Here is an 11,336-nt window from a genome sequence, read left to right on the forward strand (position 1 = left end):
ATTATTCTGCAAGTGATTAACCGACCCAAAGAGACTCAGTTTATTGTCATATGTGACAAAGAAAAGCAGCAAATCCTTACAATGGAGAAGCTAGACTCTATGGTTACTTTATTGGCCTGCATGTTATTGTTTATACGACTTTGTCCTTACACATTACAACATAAATACATAAACTACAGGGCTATGGCACTGGATGGCATCGGACCCATTTGACATTGAACTATGAGCTGCAACATAAAAGCCTCATGTAAGAGATTTATGCCAGCCTATGTTCCACTGATAGTAATAAGACTTCAGGGCTGCACACTTTGAGAAGATAAGCATGCTGCGATTACTTCGACACATACAGCGAGTGCGATAAGACTCACAGTTAGTGGGAATTATCATTTTTGCAACCACTAACTATTAAAGTTATGATGATGTGACATTTGTTGGGAGCCTGTGCCATGTTTTCTTACATGTGGAGAACAAAATGTGTAGGCCAGGATATGAAGTGCAAAAAAAACCACACAACAAAAACTACAAAAACCTGCAGCTTCTTGTGATTTGGATACTGCATATGGAGATTTAAATAATATAACACTTAATTGTGCATCCCTATTAAAATACCAACTTAAGCAACAAACAGTGAACAAACAACAACAACAACAGAAGAGTTTGCTCTTGTCCTTCACTGTGTGGGATTAACTGTGAGCAGCAGATTAGCTAACCTACCTAGCGGTCCACAGACAGACTCAACAGGTGGCGAGTCTGACAGGTAACGTAAGCACTTCATTTAAGCTACCTGGCTTCATTCACCAGCGTGCCCGAGTGGGGGATAAAGTTAATACCAGCGCGTTTATCCTATGTGGGTGAGCCTGATAGTTCAGAAACAGTACGAACACCTGCTGAGCTGCGATAAAGTCGGCTACCATTGATGTTGTGTCATGCTAACGTTACCTTAGCCGCAGGTTAGCTCTCTCCTCTCAGCTCAGCGGCAGCCAGGGTGTTTTTAATGTAGGTGAATTAAAATAAGTAACGCCGCTTTCACTTACTCTCACCAATAACTGCGAGTTCAAACCGAGCAGGGTGTACGCCGTCGACGTAAAGAGAGAGGAAGCGGTGTGGAGACGTCTTACCTGTTGAGTTGGCTGTGAGTAGCAGCTCCTGTGCAGCTCTGTGACACTGAGCCAGCTGCGGTGCTCCGCTCCTGCTTCGGGCTGCCAGCCCTCAGGGGAAATGCTTCACCATAACAACCGGACCTGCGCCCTCTCCTCTCCCGCACGGCTCCGCCAGAGGGCGACAAACCCCGCAGGCTGTATTTGTGTCAGCGTCCACTCAGCCCAGAGCAAACTTTATTTCTACAGCTCCTTTCAAAGGCAGAGTTATGAGGTCATTCACAGTTGCACATAAAATACAGTACCGTGAATCACAACAATAATTATAGGGAAGCATATAAGGCTAAATACAGGTGGGGTTTAACAGCTTTCTAAAATGTGGAATAGATTTACTTGGCTGTTCTCATACTGAAGAGTTTTAGCAGTTTGAGTTAAAACCGTAAAAGCATCTTTTTTATTTATTATATTTACTTGTTTTCTTCATTCATCTCATGCATAGTTCTTTCATAACCTTATTCTTGTTATGTATTTTTTTTTATTTGTCTCATACTGGGTTTGTATGTGTGTTTCCTGTATGGACGTCATAAGACAGCAGTCATTTTAATTCCCTCAGAGCATATGGACTGGAGGCGATCCCTACTTGATGCTTTGTTGGTTTCTCTTTGTATGCCTCTCTCTTTTTCTGGGACTATGGGAGTAATGATAAGTAACCCTTAACACAAAGCTAACTGCTGTACGAAAAACATTTGAACTGTGTTGTATTGCCTCAGGTGACTCGTCTGTTTAGTTCTGTGTACCACTGGAACAAAATTATAAAAAATAAAGTTGAAATAAAGTTAAACCTGGATTGTGGCACTTACAACATTTGATTGCCAGATCTTGGGGTTACTTGGGCATTATATAATGGAGCCAAACCATGGAGGGCTTTTAAAGTTATAATTAAGTGAATTCTAAAATGAATAGAAAGTGAATGTAATCCAGCCAGACTGCAGAGACATGTTCTCTGTGTTTAGTGTTTGACAAAAGCCTTTCTGCTAAGTAAGATTTATGTCTGAATGTTAGCTGTCAGTGATCCATGATTAGAGATGAGACCATGGATCCCTTTGCCCTTTCTTCATCCCTGATCAAGCTGAAATGACTGCCATATCATTAACATTTAAGTATTTTTTGTATTACTGTTATCAAGACACACACATTTCAAGCAGGCTAGAGTTGTCAGACATTACATAGGACAGGCCACTTTGGTGCAATGCTTGCATAACATGCATTCAATATTATCTGTGGTAGCAGTAAAAGGAAATAGAAATAGTAATATGCAATATATAATGACACATTTCCTGTTGGTTTTAGGTGTGAAATGCTACAGTGCAAAAGCACCCTAGCCTTTTTTGTTAAGCAGAAAATAAGGGGTGTGTTTGCATAAATACTTGTTTGTACAGTGTGGTGTGACACAGAGTTAATGCCAGCTTTAATACTGTACATCTGGTTTGGCAAATAAATGAATGCACATATCTTTTCATGATAACTGTTAGGGTGTGTTTGTCTTCTTTGTTACTCTCATTTGACAATGTCCTCAGCACAAGCCTGAACACATGCTCCTTTAACATCCCCATAATTAAATATCAATTTAACAAAGTAATCCAACCATACAGTTGGATTGTTTGACTGGTTTCTTGCTCTCAGCAGCATCAGAATCCACTGCTGATACCTAGAAACAGATAGACAGTGATGACCCTGTGATCTGCTGACCCCTGCAGTGAACTGGCCAAACAAACCAGCAGTGACACTCTGCAGAGACGCAATGAGGAAACAGCTTGGGAGCATGACCTACATCTCCTCGAATTAACACACAATGCAGTACCTTTATAGTGTAGTGCAAAATATAGGACGATTTGCATGAAATGTTATCATAGAAAGGAGAAAACTTACACCATAAACATAACTTTATCAACCTGCACATCACTGGTGGCCTCCACACAGGGCCTGCAGATGGAAATGAGCTTTTAGCAATATGTACATGTCTTGTTAATTGTACCTGTTAGGTGTAAGTATTAAAACAAAGACACAAGTAAAAATATACACAACAACAATCTTGCAGTAATGAGGCCCAGACAGCACAAGTGAAACTCTATCCCAGAAAGGCTAAACTTCATTCCTCCTCATCATCTCAGTTTCAGGATGCTTCCCAGGGCAGCTTAGGAGGGATTTGTCCAGACACAATCAGCCTATGTGAACAGCCCTGTCCTGGATGCTGTCCTATTCATATGGTTTCCTATTCTTTTCATGCGTGGCTCACTAATCCAGGCAAACCCTATTAAGTAGCACTCCAGCAGACAGGAAGAGATAGGCTGACAGTTTGTATTTAAATCAGCATGTTTTTGCAGTGATCACTTCTCTATGTGAAGGCATGTAAATCGGGTCCAAACGTGTGTTATGTGTCAGGGGTTTGCCTGTACATGTTTAATTTTCCAGTAAACTAAAAGAAAGAACATTCTCATTGTCAAACTCCATCAAATTTACTTTTTTAACAGAGAAAACTCTACTCACTGCTTGATTTCTGGTGAGCTGTCATGTTTATTATGAGTGTGAGTCAAGGCTCTGGTTTGAGTTTTGGGTGAAACCACCAGAGGGGGACAAACTTTCTGGACAATGCAACAGTGTGTGGCAACCAGAGAAGAAAATCACTGATGCAAATTGCAGCAGGTGAAGGAGGTTTGTCGCTCACCATGGTGTGGAAGCCATCTGACCAGGAAAACAAGTTCAAACATTTTGTATCCCACTGCAAATTCACGTGGTAAGTTTTTTCATGCTTTATCAATATGATACCAAAGCTTCTGTGCAGGAACTAAAACCCCTATTTATTTCAATCCCTCTTTATTTCTGCAACCACCTGATAAATAGAGGTTTACCATTTGCCCTGTTAATTGGACATTTAAAGCTAAATCATGGAGCGGTCAGATGCCGTTTGTGCCATCAAAGGAGAATGCTCAGTAACACTTTCACTTTAAGGTGAATACATTTTGCTGGTAGGCCACACACTTCATGTCAAAGGTTACTTGTCACTTAATTGTGGATTAGGCAGCACAGTTTCAGTTAGAAAAGTATCACAATGTGAAAATATTTTGTTTCTGCCTCTTTCTGGTAACAAACCTTGTGGCACAATCACTTGAGAGTTGCCTTTTTATTATAAGATAAGATAAGATAAGATATACTTTATTGATCCCCTAGGGGGGAATTGTTTTTTTCACTCTTCTTATCTTATCAGATGTAATATATTCCTTATTGGAATAAAAAGCCTTAGAGCTCAGTGTCAGTGTGTGTGCTGCTGTGTAACAAGGTTGTTGATTCTATGATTCACTAAAACAGTATTTGTTTGAGAGATATATTGAGGCTGTTTCCAACAATTCAGGAAAACACGATTGCTCCTGTTGAAGGTGTGAATGTCCTACCCTACAACGACACTTAGCAGCTTGTAAGCGCCAGAAAACCCACAAACGGTGTTGAATAGCCCCCGTATTTCCTCACATGCTAAGCAGCTTCTTTGGGAAGGAACCGTCTCCAGCTTGCCAATGGGGTTCTTGTTTTCACTGTCTTGCTGGGAAGAAAGAGTTTAAACATTAGCACTACGTTAACTTGAACAAAAGACATGCATTCCCGAAACTTAGTCTTTCAACACCGAATGACATCCTGCATAGTCACAGTGAGACCCTACTGTGCACAAAACACCCCTAACTATTGCGCGCTCTGAGCACCACCAAAGCATTTATTCTGCATCTTGCGAGATTACAATTTGTAATTTTTTCTTCAAGAGCTTTACATGTGCATAAGCTTGTTCTGTGGAACAGGGCTAACCTGCATCAATAACAACTTGTACGACTTTCACTGTCTTCCTCACAATCTAAAGGGAATTCCAATGATTCAAATAATTTAGAGAGAAATAATTTGATGCAGCCTATTAAAATGAATGATTGCAATGGCCAACTTCTTAATGTTTCAACGTTTGTATATTAGCCATTCCTCATGTATATTGCTCACCAAAATTGTTGATTGCATCTAAGCTTCTATCGAAATTACCTCTCTCCCTTGCACTCCACCCCACCCCACCCCCAGCACAAGTTTTGCTTTACGCCTCTGCACCCAAGTGTCACTCTCGAGGAGAAAGTCTTCGTTATTTATTATGGCTTAGTCAACATGTTCTATTGTTTAAATTGGGATAGTAAGATGAAGATGTTGTGCTTGTCTCCGGAGTTTGTTAAAACAACATTTATTGTTTGTTTTAAATGTATTGCCACTCCAAATACGCACTGAATGCTCTAGACGTCCGTGCGTAAATCTTCTAAACACTGATTCCAAAGCAAACTCGGAATCTCTGCGTTTTAAGTGGCATGTTGATATTATCATAAGGGTTATTTACAGGTTTACTGTCCTTCTCTCGCCCCTCCTTGCACACAGACCCTACCCAGCCCCCCAGGGCGATCAGTCATTCTCCTCTCAGATAACGCGTCATTCTCCCCTCGATTACGCAGCGGGATTTACATGAAACTGTTAATTGTTTGCTCTTCAAATAGAGTCAGCCTGGAGCCAGCAGTCTGCCAGAAGTTAAGGACCGACTCTTTGACCTCCCTCCCCCTCTCCGTGCTCCTGTCCAAACGTGCGGGCCGCCCCCCGGCTGATCAACATGACAAAGCACTGGCCTGAGCAGAGTCTCTTGGCATTACCCTCTCTGTCCCACCTTGGAGAACATCCCGACCATCAACTTGACTTCCACAGAAATGCGCAGCAGAGCTTTCCTCCCCGTGGTATAGCAGCGCGCAGCACTCCAGCACAACATTGGCCTCACCACCCGGCTCAGATGGTTCCCCAGCAGCAGTCGCGCTTGGAGAAGCCCGCAGCGCGCCCCGAACACCTCGCCAGTGCCACGACATTCATGGATAATCCTCAAGATGCCCACTTCAAACAGGAAACTAACAGCAAGGACTCGTGGAGCAGTGAACGGGAGAAGAGTAGCACCAGCGGTGGAAAGAAAAAGAACTATCAGCGGTATCCAAAACCACCGTACTCGTACCTCGCTATGATTGCTATGGTCATCCAAAGGTCCCCAGAGAAGAAACTGACGTTATCTGAGGTAAGAATTCTCTTCTATTGCTCTTGTGTTTGAGTGCCCACTGCTATACTTACAGTAATGTGGATAGAGGTGCCGCATGGGGTGCTTTACGCACGGTGCTGCTTATGATGTTCACTTTATTTCAGCATTATTTTACTGAAATAAATCTCTGTTAAAAAAATACTATGTAGTATATTTATATTTAAGAAAAGTAAGTCGAATCAGAGAGTTAATGTAACTGTCTATTAAATATATCGGTAACACACTGACCGATTTACAGTCCATGAAGTGACATAAAACAGCAGCCTCTTGGTGACACTTCAGTGACTGCCACCCCTACCATTCTTGGCTTGCTTTGATAAGGTTGGACTGCAGTGAAACCAGACACTGATCCGTATCAGGAAAGTGATAAGATATACAGTTGATGGTAAAATCACATTTCAGTTGGGAAGGCACTTTCTAGCTATTCTATAGTTATACTGTAAAAGTACTGCCCATTCAACTTAATTGTTTAAGTGTAACTATCAATTTTCAATTCATATAGAATATAAATGCACTGCATATGTAGTTGGCATCCACTAAATCTTAAACTGTGTGTTCAGACAGCACTGGCTCGTTGCATAACCAAACTGAAATACAGTGAAGAAGAGTCTTCTTCAGACAGCCATAATGATATTTCTGTTTTATTTCTAGATCCTGAAGGAGATCAGTACTCTCTTCCCGTTCTTCAAAGGAAACTACAAGGGCTGGCGAGACTCTGTGCGACACAACCTCTCCTCTTATGACTGCTTTGTGAAGGTATGTGTGTTGAAACTGATTAAATCCCTATTTAGTCTTGTCAGTAGCTAGATGGAAAGAGTTTGCTAAATACAAGCTTCGATTTACATGGGACCATCCTGAGTTGAGGTGATCCTATTTAATCCTTGTAGAAATACTTTCTGAGGGCTTTGGATTGAACTTGAAACCGGTTTTAAGCTTTTATCTTTTATCCACTGTTATTGTGATGGTTGACTATGAAACTAGGTCAGTCCTGCTTGACTAGGTTGTCAAGCCAAGTTCACATTTCATTGTCCACCCTTCCTCCGCCTGTAGGTGCTGAAAGACCCAGGCAAGCCTCAGGGCAAAGGCAACTTCTGGGCAGTGGAGCTGAGCCGTGTTCCTCTGGAGCTCCTCAAGAGGCAAAACACGGCTGTGTCGCGCCAGGATGAGACAATCTTTGCCCAGGATCTGGCCCCCTACATTCTGCAGGGACACAAGCCAGAATCGGAGCCACCCCCTGCTCCTGTCAACCCCCTCCCTCCTATGCGCTCCAGAAACCCCTCCCCACCACAGGAAGATCTGTTCCGACCCAAGCTGGACTCATCCTTTGCCATCGACTCTCTGCTGCACAGCCTGCGGCCACCTAGTGCCTCTGGGGATGTGGACGTGTCTACCAGGGACTGTTGGGGAAAGGTGGAGCGCCCACGGTCTTCACCACCTCCACGCCCTCGCTACGCCTCCTATGCCCGTAGTGCCTCAGCCAGCTCTGCCAGCCCGGCCTCCACCTCCTCCTCCTCCTCCTCCTCTTCTGATGAGGAATGGAAAGGCATGTCCCTGTCTGGGAAGCGTGTTCCTCTTGATGGTGAAGCTGGGTCAGATGGTTATGAGGACTACAGACCGCCACTGCACAAATCAGCCAGACGGGATACTGTTGCACCTCCATGGGAGCTCCCTACCTCCTACGCCAAATACGCTCCCCCCAATGCTGTTGCCCCACCCAGCATGCGGTTTAACGGGGGTCCTCTAATGCCACTGCATGGTGGACTTCCCATTTACGGCTATGGCGGTTCTCCTGTGGCACCTGGTCACTTCTTAGGTCATGCCTATTGGCCCATCCTCCCCAGTGGACGAGTTTCTGTCCAAGCACCTCCCCTCATCATGGACCTGGACAACATGTTGCAATCTGTGCCTCCGAATAAGAGTGTGTTTGACGCATTAGTACCATCCAGTCAGAACTCTCACTCACATCACCAACCACCCAGTCAGTACAGCCTGCAGAATGGGCCTCCTTTAAACAGGTACCCTCAGTACTGACTGACTGACCCTGACCTACTGACTCATACTGAGCCATACTGTCACTCAAAAATGCATCAATGCTAAACCACTGTGATGCATAACAGGAAGTTTAATCAAGATACACAAAGGAAATGCTGCTTTCATTTCGAGCTGAACTACAAATAATGCCATTGATAGATTCATGTTCTTTTTTTTTTAGGTGAAAAATACGAAATAATTTCAAATACGAACACCTTGTTTCTTATATACATGTGGAGTATTGCATAGTTTCCCATGGAGAATGGTACCTCAAACAGCTATACAATAAGAAGTATCTACCTCAGTCTTCCAATCAAATGGAGTGTGTATTACCAGAGGCTCTTTGCACTGCCGATTATATTTGCACTGTTTTTATTGGCATGAATTTGTTTCCTTACACATGTTGTCTACCTATTGTGACTGCTGAATGTATTGCTGGATTTAATATTGAATTTTAGAGTGATGTGAAAAACTAACAGCGATGAGCTGGCTTGTAGATGGTACACAGTAAAAAATGCAATTTTGCAATTTACTGTTTATCCTGCCAGTATTTTAAACAGAATAGGATTGTCAGGTAAATAACTAGCATAATCTCAGTGGAAATCCATTTTTTCTTTGTCAGGTTGTGTCTGTCCACAGATCAGTGTATACTGACATTTGTGTTATTGTTTGTTCAGATGGTGAAATATACAGGACAAGTTGTTGACCGTAATGTTTTTTCCTGTCTTACATTTCAGTGTGGACTGTCTGCATTACTCATACACAGCTACAATAGCATATTAACCTGATAAATAGTGATACTATAACTGTGTTTTACTGATGTTTTTGGTGGTGGTGTTTGAGAATTTGACTGTTTTTGACAATACAAAAACTATTTATAGACAAGAAAATGGGCTACATTTTAGATTGTAGTCTGTGAAAATGTAGCGTGTTCTCAGGCCCCTGGAGACAATCGGCCACTATGCAACCACCAGTATCTACCTCAGGTTTTTAATGGACTGTGGACTTTGCACTGCCGGTTATTTGCACTATTTTAATGTCATTATGATCATCTTCCAAAGGAAATTGCTTATAAATGTCTGCCTCCCTAGACGGGTGAATGTTTTGTTAGTTTTTTTGCCATTTTCCTGTGGTCTTGTTAAAGTTTGTACAGTACTGAGCTGAAGTGAAAGCAGCTCAGATGTTTAAGTATCAAAAGAAGGCTATGGAGTTGAACAGGGTATGTAAATAAATGCTGTCTATTTTAACTGTGCTGCTCAGTGTTGTATATTGCAATAAGTAAACTGAAACTGCACAATCTAACAATTTTATTCTTTTTATGGTGTGTGTGTATAGGCATATATTCATGGTTAGATCAAGATTCTACTGTATCATTTATATCTTACTCAGTTTTAACATGTTTAGATGACATTTATTTAGTTATTTGCAGTGAGGGACACTGCAAAGAGAAATATTACTCCTTAGTAAATACCATATCTCAACAATTGTTTCAATACAAGAAATGCATCAGAGCTATACCATAGAATGTAAAACCTCTTGAATAGCCTGCCATCTCAATCTTTGCTAATCATTTGGTAACTAAAATGTAGCACTGGTACTAGTACTACTAGAAGCATGAGTAAAGGTAGCAATAACACAATGTACAAATAATATTATTATAAGATAAATATATCAAAGGAAATGAATGCAAAATATGTGTCCTGTGAGTATTAAGGAATCAATTAGTTATGGAATTTATTCAGCATTTCCTTCATGCTACACACATAGTTCATAGACCGACATAAAATGTAATACTACTATTACTGTTGAATGAGTGTACTTAAAATGAATTAATGTAGGTGGAGCTAGTTTTAAAATGTTATATTCTGTTGAGTCAAAAGTAGTGAAACAGCAAACACATAAGTAGGTTACATTTCTAGTTAATTTGAGGTATGGCTGCATGTTTAAGTACCTAGTTTAATTCAAACCACTGACTTACTACTGTCTCTCAGTCTTTCAGAGAAATTGTAAATGTATCAGCTTTTTTCTTGCAGAAGTTTTGTATTTGCCTACTTAACAGCTGACTATTTGCACCACAATTTCCTGTCCTACAAAAGCCATTGGTTGTTTTCTGACTATTGGTCATGTAGAGCCTTACTAACGGCATGCAAGGATAAGAATTAACACTGTATATTTTTAAATCACAAACGAGGACTTCCTCTTGATTCATGCCTTCGTACATTCTCCCGTAATGAGAGCACAGATTCCCAAAACCTAAAGTAATAGATCGTTCCAGGTAGAAGGAGGTGACTCTCAAATCCTCTAGGTATGATAGATTGTTTTACCACAGAAATTGTGATCTATAAAACAAGGAAACTAACTTTGATCCACAGTCCATGGCCTCTGTGTTGGAGTTTCCAGCACACACACACACACATCCAGCTGATTTACATCAACAATCCAGCAGACGTCAGCCTCCTGCTGCTTCCACTGCTGTGGCCACTATCTCTTTATCAGCTGCCTACGCATGCCTGCACTCCTTCACCATCCTTCCTCCTCTTCTCCCTCATCATTCCTGACCAAAAGATGGGAGGAGGGGACACCACTTAAACAGGGACATGTCCCCCTCCCCCAAACACACAAGACCATTCTTGGTTGTATCTAAACACTCCCTCTCATGAATTTACATGTATGACTGGTAGTTAAATTGAGCTTTAGTGGGTTGTGTGTTTTAACAGGTCCTGTTTGACCCAATAATCCATGTGCAGTGTATGTGTGGAGTTTTTGCAAAAACACTTTGCAAACACTTAGCAAACACTACACCCCCGGCAGTAGAGTATCATTTAAATCATTTAAAAATCCCCTGTTTTACGTGACGAAATGATGATTGAATGTTCATGAACAAGCTGAACAACCTTTTAACAAAGAGCTCAAAGTATCAGAAGCCAAGCGTAACATTACATTACTCGTATAGTATGGAGACTACATACTCTCTACACAGATTCCTCCTGTCCTGCACAAAAAAAGTGAAACTAATGTTTTCTTTGAAAGACATGACTTGGAAAAAAATGAGGACAATCTCA

General features: G+C 41.5%; 2 protein-coding genes across 2 annotated transcripts in view; one reads left to right on the forward strand and one right to left on the reverse strand.

The window, feature by feature from the left end:
• ppp1r16a (protein phosphatase 1, regulatory subunit 16A) overlaps window positions 1–1,204 on the reverse strand; it is a 15,389-nt gene extending 14,185 nt beyond the window's left edge. Inside the window, exon 1 of the mRNA XM_035655257.1 lies at window positions 1,119–1,204. The gene's annotated coding sequence lies outside the window, so the exon portion shown is untranslated. The remainder of the gene's footprint in view (window positions 1–1,118) is intronic.
• A 4,468-nt stretch (window positions 1,205–5,672) lies between these two features.
• Window positions 5,673–8,724, forward strand: foxh1 (forkhead box H1). The gene is made up of 3 exons (XM_035653727.1): window positions 5,673–6,222; window positions 6,895–6,999; window positions 7,294–8,724. Exons 1-3 carry the CDS (start codon window positions 5,776–5,778, stop codon window positions 8,272–8,274), a joined length of 1,533 nt encoding a protein of 510 aa, XP_035509620.1. The 5' UTR covers window positions 5,673–5,775; the 3' UTR covers window positions 8,275–8,724.
• The last annotated feature ends 2,612 nt before the right edge of the window (window positions 8,725–11,336 follow it).

The sequence above is a fragment of the Morone saxatilis genome, unplaced genomic scaffold (genome assembly GCF_004916995.1).
Source record: "Morone saxatilis isolate NCDOM2014 unplaced genomic scaffold, NCSU_SB_2.0 Contig0, whole genome shotgun sequence".
In the NCBI taxonomy this organism is placed as follows: Eukaryota; Metazoa; Chordata; class Actinopteri; family Moronidae; genus Morone; species Morone saxatilis.

Excerpts from the sequence above, each read along its gene's own strand:
- foxh1 (XM_035653727.1), top strand. The coding sequence starts at position 5,776 with ATGACAAAGCACTGGCCTGAGCAGAGTCTCTTGGCATTACCCTCTCTG. Across the intron at positions 6,223-6,894 it reads AGAAACTGACGTTATCTGAG|ATCCTGAAGGAGATCAGTAC; the intron begins GTAAGAATTCTC and ends TTTTATTTCTAG. Across the intron at positions 7,000-7,293 it reads CTTATGACTGCTTTGTGAAG|GTGCTGAAAGACCCAGGCAA; the intron begins GTATGTGTGTTG and ends CTCCGCCTGTAG.